The 17,524-nt window shown below is 52.1% G+C and overlaps 1 protein-coding gene across 1 annotated transcript in view; it reads right to left on the bottom strand.

Annotated features, from left to right (window-relative positions):
• The window catches only part of LOC138261160 (cytochrome P450 2K1-like), an 82,347-nt gene that overhangs the window by 52,297 nt on the left and 12,526 nt on the right, over positions 1–17,524 (bottom strand). Inside the window, exon 2 of the mRNA XM_069209861.1 lies at positions 1,551–1,713. Within this exon, the coding sequence (XP_069065962.1) occupies positions 1,551–1,713 (163 nt within the window). The remainder of the gene's footprint in view (positions 1–1,550; positions 1,714–17,524) is intronic.

The raw sequence follows: 17,524 nt of genomic DNA, 5'->3' as shown, positions 1-17,524 counted from the left end.
AGGTGGTGGGAGTTAGAGTGGGAACAGGTAGGGTCTGTCTAGGTCTTGATCAGTCCACCAAGTAAAATCATGAACGTCTTTGTGTATTGAAAAGTTTAACTAAGGGCAGTTTGTATTAGTGAGAACATGCTTGAATTTAGACCAAACACATTTAGTGCCAGGTGACCTATTAGACCTGAAATTCTAGCCAATTGCTCTGTCCGAGTGCATCTTTTGCATCTCTGGCCCACACAGTTCACTCCAGCTCCAACCCCTGTAGATCATGACTGTAACCTACGTCTTCTCTTCGGCCAAGACTTGTCACTGTCACTTACCACTTGTCCTCCACATTCATTCTTCTGCTAAAGACTTTGCAGCATATCCGTCCCTGCCTGCCGAACAATTCACACCAATTAGCTGAACGGGCACAATTCTGAGCCACTACACTACTGCACGACTTTCCCTCAATCTTCTGCTTGGTCAGCAACTTTTCTTACATTTGATTTTCTTCATTGGCTACTAATTGCTGAAAGGAAGATTTTCAAATCCATGTGCAAAGCCTCCCAAGGTTACCATTGTTTAAGTCCTGTATATCCACAACAAAACATTTCACCCCTACCTACTATCCAGAACACTTTGATCCTTCACTGCACATCGCCTGGCATTTCCCAAACAAAAGCAAATACATCTGGGCTTCCAGCCGTTCTTGGTGACAGCCACAAGACAATGGAGATTACTCCCTGTGTGCTGGTCCATGTAACTATCTAAGTCTTGCAAAGCTTCAAAAGCCTGGTTCTCTGTTAAATGTTGCTAATAGATTCCAATTTCGTATTGCGGATAGTTCTGAGCACCAGCTGCCAATAGGAATTTGCATGCAGTATAACCCCTTACAATTACACATAAAAATACATCATGTACATCATGAGGAATGACTTTCAATTTGTATTAATAGGCACAGTGGTGAAAGATTACATTAACTGTGCCATGAGCTTACTCCTTATGCTGATCCTTTAGACATACGCTAAACAGGCAGTGTAGGGTACAAAGCCTTATGGAAGGCTGTTCTCTGGAATGAAAGATGCCACGTGGACTGTCACCTCCTACAGGAAGGCTGCACTGGCTTGCCACAAAAGCCTGCATGAAAAAAGTTTTCATCGACAAGTGTGTTGGAGGAACACCCCAACCCTTCTTTAAATCGGCACCTTAATCGCCACAGGTATTCCTTTTAGACCAGAGAGCCTATTATAAATCCAGGAGTGTTGAATCTATACCAGATTGTCAAGATGCCTGCTATCTCCATTTAGAGGTAAAGTTTGTAAATGTATCTTTCGTGAATATGCTGAAAATTAGCCCTGGGTAGACCAGAAGTAGAAAGTAATGTGAAGGGTGCAGTTTCAATCAAAACATTAATTCTAAAAGGTTCTATCTACAGATATTTAACCATTGCCTTTCCCTGAATACTTGTGTGAGCTGTTGAAGATGTAAAAAACAGAAACACTTGTATGAGGAAATAAAGAGCAAATAAAATGCAAGTCAAGGGTGGTTTGCTCTGAAGGAAACAAGTGAGTTACCATGCCCTCCAGACAATACTTGAAATATGGGTATTTCTGCTCTGTCTCCAAAATCATCAGCCTGATTAACTAGAGCATCTTTTATGGTTTCATATCCAGTCAGCACCACCATTTTCTTGGGTCCAAAATGCACTGTGAATACATTGCCATGTTTCTCGGAGAGCTGAAACAAAAATATGAATAGAATGAGAACTTCTATCTGATTAAAATAGAAAACAATGACATGAACATCAGTGACCATAGGACAGATGTATAAAAGTGGATTGTGGTTGCAAAGCCTGTAACTCACACAGCCACAGGCTTTGCTGTTGTAAAACACAGTCACAGCGTACAAATGGTGCGATTCAAAAACAGCTGTTCAGCATGCAAAGCACAATTTGCAACCCCTTGAAAAATGGGATGGTCGAGGGGGTATGTAATGCCTTGTTATAAACCCTGCCATTCCTGCTAGGAAAAGTACTTTTACGACCAAAGATGGGTTTCTCAGTCAGGAAATAATGATTTCTTTTTGATTCCAGCAGATATCCTTAAATCTAAATCCGGTTATTCCAAGCTATTCACTCAATAATAGGGAATAACATGCTAATCTGGTTTTATCAGGTCAAAGATCCCTACTCTGGATAAATAATGCAGAGGTGAACCCCATGCAACAGATGGAGGGGTGAAGGACAAACATTTGTTTGCAGTATAAGTTTCTGAACTTCTACAAGCTCATCAGCTCTGTGGTATAGGCAGGCTCCAAGCCATTTCTCACCCGCGCGTCCATAAGGAACACTATGGGGGTTTTTACTCCAGCAAATGGCTGGAGTAACTGTTCTTCCAGGTTGTTAAGGGGAATAGATCTGCTGCTAACTTGATGGGAAAGTATGGAAACAAAGTCTGCCTTTCAACAGAGTGTAATTGTCTATTGTTTACAATGATGTATTGTGGAAATAAACATGGCATTCCCAGTAGTACACATACGTTTACATCTCCCCTCACACTTTTACAATTTTTTAACCAGGCCTATTACATTTAAAGGAGACACAAATTGCAAAGCAAACTATGTAAGGAGACGTTGTTAAATAAGCATGTGGGGTCAGAATGCTTTTACCGTGGCATTGCTGGAGAAGAGACTGCAGCAAAGCTGGTGATGCAAACTAGAAACATACAACTCTTCTTCATGCATGTTAATTTATCTGCTGGTCAGCACTCCATTCTAGAAAGATCTACACAGAAGAAAAAGAGATTATCTGCATGAAAATATTCTGGAGGCATCCATGATTTGGACTAATCTGGTGATCTGATAGTTGCTGCCTTGTTGGGGTTTTCATTACAGTCAATTGAGTTCTGAATATGCTTTGCATGGAATAGACATTTTCTTTGGACATTTACATAGTTGTATGGTGTGAGTGTAGATGTCTACATGTAACATAAGCTGAATGTGCAATATGATTATCAGATGTATGTGTTGGGCCTTGTTCTAAACACTGCACTAAAAGGGTAATTCATTTATCTGTCTTAGTTAGGACTTTGGATAGTCCAAAGTGAAGATCTAGAGAGGATATAGGTGGTCATTCTGACCTCGGCGGTAAAAGGCGCTTACCGCCGGTCAGAAGACCGCCGCGGTCGCGGTAAACCGCCACGGTCATTCTGACCCTCAAGAGGCAAACCGCCAAAAACCCGACATCCACAAAAGTACGCCACACCAACGGGCAGCGATAAACTGGCGAAGACCAAACCTCCACCGTCACGCCAACAGAAATACGCCCATGCCATTACGACCCACGAATCCACGCAGCGGTCTTTCAACCGCGGTATTCCATTGGCGGTACACACCGCCGCGCTCAAAATACACATACAGCTCCAAAACACAGCCACATTGGACAATTTGAAATACACACACCTGAGACACATACACACAACACTCCCACACACCCAATTAACTATAAAACACACACCCACATCGCCCACAAACCCCTACGACCACAAATCAGAGACGAAGCCCAGAGAGAGACAGCACAGAATAGAGAACACCATCACACAGAGGCACACTACACCATCACCCACACAACAACCACGCACAAAACACCACAAGCCACCACACTCACCACACTCATCACCGCAAACACCACCCACACCTCATCCACACCACCCCATGGCACCCCCAAGACACCCCAGGTTTTCAGACGCAGAACTCAGGGTCATGGTGGAGGAAATAGTTCGGGTAGAGCCCCAGCTCTTCGGGACACAGGTGCAGCACACCACCATTGCCAGGAAGATGGAGCTATGGCAAAGAATAGTGGACAGGGTCAACGCTGTGGGACAGCATCCACGAAATCGGGACGACATCATGAAGCGGTGGAACGACCTACGGGGGAAGGTGCGTTCCATGGTATCCAGGCACAACATCGCGGTGCAGAAGACTGGCGGCGGACCCCAACCTCAACCCCCAGGTCTTGAACATCCTGTATCCTGAGGGCCTCGCAGGAGTATCTGGAGGAATGGACTCTGGTAAGTTTAATCTCAACTACTTCATCCCCCCACCCACCAGCATGCCAACTCATACCCCCACCCTCCCCCCCACCCCATCACACATCCTCCTTGCTAATGTCTCACCATCACAACCCACCCATCCCAACACCAAACCCTGCATGCCACCACAAACCATCGACACCCATCACCTAAGCATGCCCACTGCACATACCCATCTCCCCCACAAACCGCCGTCACAACAGCCCCCACAAGGGAATGCCAGCACTGGGGTACACGGGCACCCACCCATTGCACGCCATGGCACACACAGAAGCAATAACCATACTCTTATACCCCTGCAGGACCCGAACGCCACCACACCGCCCAGGAGGGTCCAGAAATGTCCATCCCACCCCCAGAAGAGGCCCCCAGTGATGACAGCAGCTCTGTCTCCCTGGACCCAGATGACCAGCCCGGCCCATCTGGGACCTCGGGACAGTGGGTTCCCCTCACACAGCCACAGGCCACAGCAGACCTACCCCCCTCTGGGAACACCAGCACAGCACCCACCCAGCGGGCCCATGCCTCTGTCTCCAGGACACGTCAATCAGCGGTGTGTCCACCACTACAGGGAACCCATGGGTAACCCACCACCCCAACAACAACAGGGACCTGGGGGCAGTGGTAGTGGGCACACGGTCCAGGGGACAGAGGCCCAGGGAAACAGGGGAACTGGGAGGGCTGCTGTGCGACAGGGGGGGGACAGGCCAAGGGAACCCACTCTCCACGAGGCCCTCTCCTCCATCATGGGAGCATACCACCACTCCCAGGAGACGATGGCGACGGTCCTGGCCAGGTTCCAGGAGCTCCAGGTACTGCAGGAGGAACAGTTTATGGGGTTCAGGGAAGAACTGAGAAACATTAGTTCCGCAATGGGCACCATCGTTGTGGCTCTCAACCAGATTGTCACCACATTGCGGGACCATGTGGCACCACAAAGGGCCCCTGTCACTAGCATGGACCAGGAACAGGCTACAACCTCCGCCGGCGCTAGTGGACAGGAGGCCCCGACACAAGTACAACCGGCCACCAGAACCCCACCCCCTGTAGAAGAAGAACCACCCCGCAAGCGGGGCCTGAGATCTAGAAAGAAGACAGAGTAGGATGCCAAGACCCCCGCCAGGAAAGGATACCCCCTGATGTCATCCCACTGTCCCACATTGTCACCCTGTCCAACCTTAAACTGCCCCTGCTCCACCTTCCACAGGCATATGGACAATGCACCTGTGAGACTGAGAATCTGGACTCTGCCATGGACATTCCTCCACCATCACCCATCACCGATTTTCAAGCATATCCCAAAATTGAGCACTTTAATAAACACACATATTGCACACAAATAATCTGGAGTCTGCCTGTATTTTTGAAAATATGTATTAGACATAAACGTGCCAAAATGACCAGTTACATTGTGATGACAACATACCACTGTCACACAGCTGTAGTCCATGGGCAAACAAAGCAGAGGTCACGCAGTGGGGCCCACATATCTGAAATTGGAAGGGAAAGTCACAACTCAGTTAACATACACTGGGGGGAAACTCAGACAGTAGAGAGGCAGGAGACTGTAAGTAAATGTAAAATGCCGGTGTTGATCCTTACCTGTGTGTTATTGAAAATACTGCTGTATCACTGTGTCCCTGTTGTCTGTGTCGTCCTCTTCATCTTCCTCCTCTTCACTCTCCGCAGGCTCCACAGCTGCCACAACACCACCATCTGGAGCATCCCCCTGCAGGAAAGGCACCTGGCGTCGCAAAGCCAGGTTGTGAAGCATGCAGCAGGCCATGATGATATGGCACACCTACTTTGGTGAGTACATTAGGCATCCACCTGTCATATGGAGGCACCTAAACCTGGCCTTCAGGAGGCCGAAGGTACGCTCGATCACCCTCCTAGTACGGCCATGGGCCTCATTGTACCGTTCCTCTGCCCTTGTCCTGGGATTCCTCACTGGGGTCAGTAACCACGACAGGTTGGGGTAACCTGAGTCACCAATTAGCCACACACGGTGTCTCTGTAGTTGTTCCATCACATAAGGGATGCTGCTATTTCGCATGATGTAGGCGTCATGCACTGACCCAGGGAACTTGGCATTTACATGGGAGATGTACTGGTCAGCCAAACAGACCACCTGGACATTCATGGAATGATAACTTTTTCTGTTCCTGTACACCTGTTAACTCCTGCCGGGGGGGACCAAAGCCACATGTGTCTCATCAATGGCACCAATGATGTTGGGAATATGTCCAAGCGCATTGAAATCACCCTTCACTGTAGCCAAATCCTCCACCTCAGGGAAAACGATGTATCTCCGCATGTGTTTGAGCAGGGCAGACAACACTCTGGACAACACCTTTGAAAACATAGGCTGAGACATCCCTGATGAAATGGCCACTGTTGTTTGAAATGAGCCACTTGCCAAAAAATGGAGTACTGACAGAACCTGCACTAGAGGGGGGATCCCTGTGGGTTGGCGGATGGGTGACATCAGGTGTGGCTCCAGCTGGGCACACAGTTCCTGTAGAGTGGCTCTGTCAAGCCTGTATGTCAGTATGACATGTATTTCTTCCATTGTCGACAGGTCCACCAGCGGTCTGTACACGGGAACATTCCTCCATCTCCTCGCAAGTCGCAGCGGACGGTGCCTAGGAAGGACAACAGCGAGCACAGAGTCAATCAACCCACAAGTACGTTCCCACAGCTTGCACAGTACATGATTCTCTATGCATTGAATGGCTTGTATGAGTGTCGATGCAAGGCCTAGGCATGTGTGATGCAGTAGAAATTAAGCCATGTGGGACCTTGAAATGGCGGCTGCCTGACCTGTGAAGTGTGACAATGGGATGTGAGGTCAATGCGCTGGCGTGGCACACCGTGGCGGTAGGCGGTCGAAGACCGCGGCGCAAAGCTGCATTGGGTAACATTGAACCCTATGGGTTTCAGGAGCCAATGACGAAGTGCGCCGGCGGTCGCGGTACGCACCGCCGCGGTACGCACCGCTGCGGGCGTGACCGTCAATTTCTATCTGCTTAATCACTCAAGACCTGATCATCCACAGGAGAGGACCTATACTGCAAGTGCTGCTGTGACCTCGGTCTGGAAGAGACAATGGCTGCTGCGACTGGGGAAAGGGCCCCTGCCTTCACTTCTGAAGAATTGGAGAAACTCGTGGATGGGGTCCTCCCCCAGTATGCGCTACTCTACGGTCCTCCAGACCAACAGGTAAGTACACTGGGACCATGCTTTGTGGCCAATGCCTAGGTTGAGTCGGGTGGATGAAAGATGGTGGGGAGGGGAGCGATTGAGGCATGCATCAAAGGACGGATGAGAGCATGTGCCACATGGCAAGGGTGGGGATGGGGGGCCACTCACATCGAGCATGCAGAAAATTATGACAATGTTATTTCTCCCCCTGTACATGTGACATAGGTCAGCGCCCATCAGAAACTCGACATTTGGCGTGCCATCGCCAAGGACGTCCGGACCCTGGGGGTCCACAACAGACGGGGCACCCACTGCCGCAAGAGGTGGGAGGACATCCGCCGCGGGAGCAGGAAGACCGCGGAGGCTCTGCTGGGGATGGCCTCCCAACGTAGGAGGGGTGGCTCCCGTCAATTGACCCCCCTGATGTCCCGGATCCTGGCGGTGGCCTACCCCGATTTGGATGGGCGCGTGAGGACATCACAGCAGACACAAGGGGGTGAGTACAAGCTCATTCTGCTGATTTAGCGCACATTGGAGGTGTCTGGGTGGGGGAGGAGGGCTGTGGGTATCCCTAGGCCAGGGCGATTTCCGTAGGCTAGGCCCCTCCGTTAGGCATGGCCCCTCCGTTAGGCATGGCCCTGTGCCCCCGCCCCCCCCCTGTAGGTTGCCTAGTACAGCTAATCATGGCCCTGTGTCACCTATGTGTGGATTTGTCGTCCATAGTCTTGTAGGCCATGTCCCACGGATTGAGTAGTGTACCCCAAGTGCGCGGCGTAGTGCAGGGGGCTTCTGTGTCTGTCCTCTCCGCCAACGGTGTCGCCAATGCATGCACTCAACATGTCTTTATTTCTCCCCCCCCCCCCTTTTTTGTTGGTCTTCCTGTTCATGTGTGCATTAGCATCATCAGGCGGAGGAGAAGTGGCATCGGAGCACGAGGGAACTGCATCTCACATGGCCCTGGAGGGCCATGCAACCGACTCGGAGTTCACCAGTGAGACGGAGGGCGAGGGGAGCTCCACAGCGGGGACACGTGGTGACATCAGCGACACAGACACGTCCTCGGAAGGGAGCTCCCTTGTGGTGGCGGCAACATCCGTGCCCACCGCAACAACAGGTACAGCCGCCACCCAGCGCACCAGCTCCGCCCTCCCAGCAGCCCCTCAGCCTTCGCCCCGTGCCCGCTCACCCAGGAAGGTGGGCATCTCCTTCGCCCCAGGCACCTCAGGCCCTGCCCCAGTTACCCGTGCTGCCCTCAGTGAGGTGGTCATTGACCTCCTCAGGACGCTCATTTTTGGGCAGTCTACCCTTTTGAATGCCATCCAGGGTGTAGAAAGGGAGGTGCACCGGAGTAATGCATACCTGGAGGGCATTCATTCGGGTCAGGCTGCCCATCAGCGATTGTTCAACGCTCTGGCCTCAGCACTGACGGCAGCCATTGTCCCTGTCTCCTGCCTCCCTCCTCCAACTTCCTCAACCCAGTCCCACTCCCCTGTTCCTCTGCCTATCCCAGACACACCTACAGACCAGCCTGCACACACCTCAACACCCAAGGCAAGCTCATCCAGACATAAGCACCACACATCACACAAGCAGTCACCCAAGCAACATCCACATGCAGACATGCCAACAGCCACTGCCTCCTCTGTGTCCCCCTCCTCCTCGTCTCCCTCCTCCCTCCCTGTGTCGTCTCCACTCACACTTGCATGCACAACATCATCAGCCACTACGTCCATCACCAGCACACCCACCAGGACACTCCGCACATGTGCAGTCACCACCCCCACTGCCATTTACACGTCCCCTGTGTCCTCTCCCAGTGTGTCTGTCACCCCCTCTTCCAAACCACACAAACGCAGACAGCCACCCAACCAACAGCCATCCACCTCACGACAGCCTCCAGCACAAGCACCTGCACCCAAAGACACCAGACCTGACTCACCTACAACCACATCCTCTTCCTCCACTCCCATACCCACTGCACCTACCCTTCCCACTGCTCCTAAAAAAGTTTTCCTGTCCAAAATTAACCTCTTTCCATCACCTGACCCACCCCCTCCATCTCTTAAGAGTCGAATCAGCACCTCAGCCACCACATCCCCTGGACCTACAAGGACAATAGTCCAGGGATTTTGGAGTCCACCACCTTCAAGGGCAGCTACTTCAGCTAGCAGTAAAGGGACAGCCAGCCCACCCCCTGGTAAAAAAATCTAAGAAAGGCAAGGCCCGGCGCGAGAGGCCAGAGACAGCAGGCTCCAATGGCACTACCCTGGCACCGTCAGGAAGTGGGGTGCCACCTGTCACACCGACAAAGGGAGGAAAGGGCCACAGAGGAGCAGGGAAGGGTGGCAAGGGCAGCACCCCGACAAGTCCGGCAGCAGGCGAGCTGCCCAGGAGGGCCCCACCAGCCCCATTCCAGGTGTGAAGGAGGATACCCACGGGCCCGGGACGCCAGCACAGGAGGGCCCCGCAATCGAGAAGACAGATGTGCACGAAGGGCCCGGCAGCCACATGTCGGGTGGCGAGTGAACTCCATCTCATGGCCGGATCTGGTGCCCTGGAGACACATGTCAAGAACCGCTGAACAGGGCCCTTCAAGACAAGCACCGCTGAACAGGGCCCTTCAAGACAAGCACCGCTGAACAGGGCCCTTCAAGACAAGCACCGCTGAACAGGGCACCGCCGTGTCAAGAAACAGGGCCCTTCAAGACAAGCACCGCTGAACAGGGCCCTTCAAGACAAGCACCGCTGAACAGGGCACCGCCGTCTCAAGCACCGCTCCGCTGGGCCCTTCATCTCAAGCACCGCTCCGCTGGGCACCGCCGTCTCAAGCACTGCTCCGCTGGGCCCTTCATCTCAAGCACCGCTCCGCTGGGCCCTTCATCTCAAGCACAGCTCCGCTGGGCCCTTCATTTCAAGCACCGCTTCGCTGGGCACCGCCGTCTCAAGCACCGCTGCGCTGGGCCCTTCATCTCAAGCACCGCTCCGCTGGGCCCTTCATCTCAAGCACCGCTCCGCTGGGCACCGCCGTCTCAAGCACCGCTGCGCTGGGCCCTTCATCTCAAGCACCGCTCCGCTGGGCCCTTCAACTCAAGCACCGCTCCGCTGGGCACCGCCGTCTCAAGCACCGCTCCGCTGGGCCCTTCATCTCAAGCACCGCTCCGCTGGGCCCTTCATCTCCTCCTCCACTCCCATACCCACTGCACCTACCCTTCCCACTGCTCCTAAAAAAGTTTTCCTCTCCAAAATTAACCTCTTTCCATCACCTGACCCACCCACTCCATCTCTTAAGAGTCGAATCAGCACCTCAGCCACCACATCCCCTGGACCTACAAGGACAATAGTCCAGGGATTTTGGAGTCCACCACCTTCAAGGGCAGCTACTTCAGCTAGCAGTAAAGGGACAGCCAGCCCACCCCCTGGTAAAAAAATCTAAGAAAGGCAAGGCCCGGCGCGAGAGGCCAGAGACAGCAGGCTCCAATGGCACTACCCTGGCACCGTCAGGAAGTGGGGTGCCACCTGTCACACCGACAAAGGGAGGAAAGGGCCACAGAGGAGCAGGGAAGGGTGGCAAGGGCAGCACCCCGACAAGTCCGGCAGCAGGCGAGCTGCCCAGGAGGGCCCCACCAGCCCCATTCCAGGTGTGAAGGAGGATACCCACGGGCCCGGGACGCCAGCACAGGAGGGCCCCGCAAGCGAGAAGACAGATGTGCACGAAGGGCCCGGCTGCCACATGTCGGGTGGCGAGTGAACTCCATCTCATGGCCGGATCTGGTGCCCTGGAGACACATGTCAAGAACCGCTGAACAGGGCCCTTCAAGACAAGCACCGCTGAACAGGGCCCTTCAAGACAAGCACCACTTAACAGGGCCCTTCAAGACAAGCACCGCTGAACAGGGCCCTTCAAGACAAGCACCGCTGAACAGGGCACCGCCGTGTCAAGAACCGCTGAACAGGGCCCTTCAAGACAAGCACCGCTAAACAGGGCCCTTCAAGACAAGCACCGCTGAACAGGGCCCTTCAAGACAAGCACCGCTGAACAGGGCCCTTCAAGACAAGCACCGCTGAACAGGGCACCGCCGTGTCAAGAACCGCTGAACAGGGCCCTTCAAGACAAGCACCGCTGAACAGGGCACCGCCGTCTCAAGCACCGCTCCGCTGGGCCCTTCATCTCAAGCACCGCTCCGCTGGGCACCGCCGTCTCAAGCACCGCTCCGCTGTGCCCTTCATCTCAAGCACCGCTCCGCTGTGCCCTTCATCTCAAGCACAGCACCGCTGGGCCCTTCATCTCAAGCACCGCTCCGCTGGGCACCGCCGTCTCAAGCACCGCTGCGCTGGGCCCTTCATCTCAAGCACCGCTCCGCTGGGCCCTTCATCTCAAGCACCGCTCCGCTGGGCACCGCCGTCTCAAGCACCGCTGCGCTGGGCCCTTCATCTCAAGCACCGCTCCGCTGGGCCCTTCATCTCAAGCACCGCTCCGTTGGGCACCGCCGTCTCAAGCACCGCTCCGCTGGGCCCTTCATCTCAAGCACCGCTCCGCTGGGCCCTTCATCTCAAGCACCGCTCCGCTGGGCACCGCCGTCTCAAGCACCGCTCCGCTGGGCCCTTCATCTCAAGCACCGCTCCGCTGTGCCCTTCATCTCAAGCACCGCTCCGCTGGGCCCTTCATCTCAAGCACCGCTCCGCTGGGCCCTTCATCTCAAGCACCGCTGCGCTGGGCCCTTCATCTCAAGCACCGCTGTGCTGGGCCCTTCATCTCAAGCACCGCTGTGCTGGGCCCTTCATCTCAAGCACCGCTCCGCTGGGCCCTTCATCTCAAGCACCGCTCCGCTGGGCCCTTCATCTCAAGCACCGCTCCGCTGGGCACCGCCGTCTCAAGCACCGCTGCGCTGGGCCCTTCATCTCAAGCACCGCTGCGCTGGGCCCTTCATCTCAAGCACCACTGCGCTGGGCCCTTCATCTCAAGCACCGCTCCGCTGGGCACCGCCGTCTCAAGCACCGCTGCGCTGGGCCCTTCATCTCAAGCACCGCTGCGCTGGGCCCTTCATCTCAAGCACCGCTCCGCTGGGCCCTTCATCTCAAGCACCGCTGGCCCATTGGCAGAAGGGACAGGGCCGGATCTGTGTCGGGCAGGGCTGCACGAAGCACTCTGGGCACCATGCCTCCTCCAGAACCAGTGGAGTCTGTAATCCACTTGATAGACTGTGGCTTTGCACTCCCCAGGATGGGACAGTGGGCAAACCACCCACTGTAGAGACTTGTGAGACTGTGGCTTTGCACTCCCCAGGATGGTACAGTGGGCAAACCACCCACTGTAGAGACTTGTGAGACTGTGGCTTTGCACTCCCCAGGATGGTACAGTAGGCAACCCACCCACTGTAGAGACTTGTGACACTGTGGCTTTGCACTCCCCAGGATGGTACAGTGGGCAACCCACCCACTGTAGGGACTTGTGAGACTGTGGCTTTGCACTCCCCAGGATGGTACAGTGGGTAACCCACCCACTGAAGAGACTTGTGAGACTGTGGCTTTGCACTCCCCAGGATGGTACAGTGGGCAATCCACCCACTGTAGAGACTTGTGAGACTGTGGCTTTGAACTCCCCAGGATTGAACAGTGGGCAAACCACCCACTGTAGAGACTTGTAAGACTGTGGCTTTGCACTCCCCAGCATGGAACAGTAGCCATGGAGGCCCCTCGTGGATCTGGTGTCGTGGACTCATCTGGCTGAGGTGCCCCCCCTTCCCCTCCCCCTGAGGTGCCTGTAGTTTTGATATCTGATGCCCCAGCAGTGTTCTCTCCAATGGATTCGGGTCTCCTGTGTGGGCTTTGCCCATGTGTTTCGGCCCATTGGCCCACGTACAATGCCTGATACCCAATTTGGACAAGACAATTTACATATGTATATATAGTTATAGTTGTTTGTTATATTTTTTTACTTAGCCGTTCAATATACTTCACAATTCATGAACATTTTATTTTGTCTTTGCATTCTTCCGGGGGGGTTGGGGGGTGTCACTCTGAGTTGTTGCTCTGCATTGATGTGTATGTAGTTGTGGGTGAGGGTGAGGGTGGGTGTGTCGCGTATGTGTGTGCCCGTAATCTTTTCTCCTCCCCCCTCCCCTGTGTCGTAGGTGCAGTACTCACCGTTGTCTCCTGCGGCGGCGTTTGTGCTCCTGGTAGAGGAGCAGGTAGACAATAGCTGGTAGGATGTGTAAATCGGGTTCCATGCTGTCCAGATTCCTCGTGGAGTGTGTAGAGGTGAGCGTTTTCCGTTCGTACTGTCTGTTTCCGCCGTGTTTTTATCGGCGGGGCTCCCGCCCCGGAAAAGGTGGCAGATTGGTGGGTTGTGATAGGCTGGGCGGTACATTGTCTCCCGCCTGCCTGTTGGCGGTGACCGCCGCGCTGTTTGTTTGTCCCGCCGTGGCGGTCGGAGTGTTAAAGTGGCGGTCTCTGTTGGCGGTTCCCGCCAGGGTCAGAATTCCATTTTTTTATCCACCTGCCTGTTGGCGGGTTGGCCGCCGCTTTAACACCGACCGCCAGGGTTGGAATGACCCCCATACTTTTGCTTCCATCGGAAGGTGAAAAAATTAAACAATTCACATTCCACTCTTTCCTTTTTATGCCTCTTTATGGTATCAACTGAAAGAAAGGATGTAAAGAAATTTGGAGGAATGTGAGATGCATAGTTACTCATGAACAAAAAAATATCTTAATAAGCTGATTCACAAAGCTATGTTTGATGGTAAAAGTACAGGATTGATGACAGTTAGATATTCACAAAATGTGACTTAGTAGCCACATATCTATTTACTCATGCGTAATATTATCACAAAATTATGATCCAAATACTTTATACATTGCTTTTAAGATAAGTCTGACCGCTTGTGCCAAGCTACCAAGGGGGTGAGCAGGGGTTATCCTAGGTGTGTATCTCCCTTACTCAGACTGCTTGGACAGAGTGCATTCTGACTGCCAACCAGAGGCCCCATATCTAACACCAGTGATCCTCCAAGAGTCCCTAATTCAAAAAGATTAATATGGGACCACCTATGTAATGACTCTCACCCAAAGACTTCATAGGCACAAACATGGACCTCCATTCCAAAAAAAGAAACGCCATCCAAATCAATAAGTTTGATCGTTAATAAGAGCTGGGAGAACGGGGACTCACACACAGTCGCTCACGCAGCCTCCATCTTGTCTCCCCACAAGATAGTGGGTAAAAGGAAATTCAGCAATACTTAGGGTGTTCAGAGATTTTTACCGGAACCTAGATCAGCAGGACGACAATATAGTAGATAAAACCAATATCTGGGTAGTGTCAGAGGAGGGCAGCTGGATAAAGATGAAAGGCAGCTGATTGTGGCCCCAATGACTTAGACGAAATTGAGGTAGGCTTGGATTCGCTGGTCAATGGGAAGGCTGCAAGACCGACAAGATCCCTTTAGAATTTTTTCTGTATTTTGTTTCAGAATTAAGGGAGGAGCTTTTTGAATAGTTTAAGGCTGTTCAGGGTGGATACCAAGCTCTGGCATCTTGGTTAACAGCAAATATTATTGTCTTTTTCTAAAAAAGAGAAGGACCCAACCAAACCTGGGTCTTATAGGCCTATTTCCCTAACTAATGGGGACGCTAAGCTTTATGCGAAGGTTTTTGCCACCAGGTTGAGTAATGTGATAAGCAAACTGCTTTTTCCCTGGCAGCATGGGTCCATCCCAGGGGCGGGAACTACTGATCATGTTAGACAGGCAATAGCACTGTTTGATGCAATGGAGGTTTCCAGGGCTCCCATGTCTCTGATTTTACTGGGTGCTGAAAAAGCTTTTGATCGGGTGAATTGGGTATATTAATGGGCGGTGCTTAGGAGGAACAACATAGACCCTGGCTTTAATGGGGCTATTCAGGCTTTATATAAGAATCCTACCACAAGATTACAAATTACGGAGTTGGAATCAGAAGTCATTCCAATCACAAAAGGAACAAGGCAGGGGTGTCCAGGTTCACCTCTGGTCTTTGCCCTATATATTGATCCAATAATAAGAATGTTGATAAATAATAAGATAATTGCCCAAAATGAGATGCATGGGGTGGGTACCAAGACACTAGCATATGTGGATGACATTGCATTAGTAACATCAGACCCTGAGACAACCTTAATAGAGATTGAGAAGGAAACTGAACGATTTGGCAAGGTGTCGGCTAGCTTTTAAATAAGACCCAGAGTCAGATTTTGACCAATGAATGGACATATATGGAAGATGAACAGAAGACCGAGCAAGTTAAATACCTGGGGGTTAAGATAACAGTCAACCTGGATACCTTAGGGGGAAATAATTTGGCCCCGGTGTTAGTTAAGAATAAGAGAAAATGACAGCACATAAATAACTTGCATTTTTCTATAGTAGGGTGATGCAATGTCATTCAAATGCTCTTCCTCCCTAGGCTTTTGTACTTCTTTGGGACATCCCATTGTAATTTGAACAAATCTGGTTTAAACATATGGAAGAGATAGTTAGTAGTTTTATATGGTCATTTGCTAAAGCTCATATAGCTTTTAAGTATTTAGGGCCTGATTTAAGAAAAGTGGCGCTGCAGTTAGTGCAGCACCACTTTCTTGCACCGCTTAACTCCACCCAATGCCACCATGTGTGCGTCCTATCTAAGATATAGTGCACCATGCCAGTAGTTAGGGGAACTGACATCAAACGTTTTGACGTTAGTTCGGAGCTTTGCAGGATTAGCGTAAAAAATGTTGATGCTAATCCTGCAAAGCCCATTGAGGCCCATTATAAATAATGGTGTGCCTCCTTTTAATGCCTGCTATGAGCAAGCTTTAAAAGTGGTGAAACAAATTACGCAAAGAAATCTGTTAGATTTCTTTGCGTCGTTTTTTCAGATCCCCTTTGCATACATTATGTCTGGCGCAGTCATAATGTAGTCCAAAGGGCTACAAAGTGGTGCAATGCGTGCATTGTGTGATGTTTGTAAATTTGGAGCAGCGATTTTGGCCTCTTTGGGCTACATTAGCGTAATAAATATTATGCAATATGGCGCAAGGAGGCGCAAGGGGCTTTTAAATCTGACCCTTAGTGTTACCAAGGAAAAGGGGCAGATGGGCTGTCCCTAACTTCAGATATTCTTATTGGGCTGCCACCTTACAAGGTTTCCAAACATTAATTATACCAGATTACTCTGGAAATGTGTTTGGGGAAGTTCCCCCGTCAATTTATAGCATGTTTTGGGGCGGTGCAGCAGAAGCTGCTTTGCTGAGAATAGTGGATCCAAGCTACTTTAAAAAACTCAAATTTAAAACAGTAAGGGATGCTTAAATTATGGCTGTAGATAAAGCGCAGAATAGGAATTGGTGGGCTCAGTTATTACACGCCGCTGTGGAATACTCCAATTATTCTCGAGATTTTTCATGATAATTATTGCAATAATGGGCCCAAGGAGGCGCTCAAAAAATGTTGATTTCTTTGTCGATAGACATATTAAGGGGGTCATTCTGACCCCCGCGGGCGGCGGTCGCCGCCCGCCTGGAGGGAGCCGCCATATGGCCGCTCCGCGGTCGAAAGACCGCGGAGGCCATTCTGGCTTTCCCGCTGGGCTGGCGGGCGACCGCCAGAAGGCCGCCTGCCAGCCCAGCGGGAAACCCCTCCCACGAGGAAGCCGGCTCCGAATGGAGCCGGCGGAGTGGGTATGTGCGACGGGTGCAGTGGCACCCGTCGCGTATTTCAGTGTCTGCAAAGCAGACACTGAAATACAAAGTGGGGCCCTCTTACGGGGGCCCCTGCAGTGCCCATGCCATTGGCATGGGCACTGCAGGGGCACCCAGGGGCCCCACAACACCCCATACCGCCATCCTGTTCCTGGCGGGCGACCCACCAGGAACAGGATGGCGGTATGGGGTGTCAGAATCCCCATGGAGGATTCTGCAGGACAGCGGAAAACCGGCGGGAGACCGCAGGTTTTCCTGTTCTGACCGCGGCTGAACCGCCGCGGTCAGAATGTCCTGAGGAGCACCGCCAGCCTGTTGGCGGTGCTCCCGCATCCCCGGCCCCAGCGGTCCTTGACCGCCGAGGTCGGAATGACCCCCTACATCTTTTAGCGAGCTCAAAGAGGAATTCTCTCTTGAGAGCACGAATTTTTTCGAATTTCTTTAGATTAGAGATTTTTTATGACAGTTTCCAGGGGAGGCTCTGTGGGGAGAATGTCCCAGTGATAGAGCTGCTAGAGAGCCTAACAGACTGCAACAT

Source organism: Pleurodeles waltl, chromosome 10 (assembly GCF_031143425.1).
Source record: "Pleurodeles waltl isolate 20211129_DDA chromosome 10, aPleWal1.hap1.20221129, whole genome shotgun sequence".
NCBI classification, from domain to species: domain Eukaryota; kingdom Metazoa; phylum Chordata; class Amphibia; order Caudata; family Salamandridae; genus Pleurodeles; species Pleurodeles waltl.
This window is presented reverse-complemented; position numbering and strand designations above follow the sequence as displayed.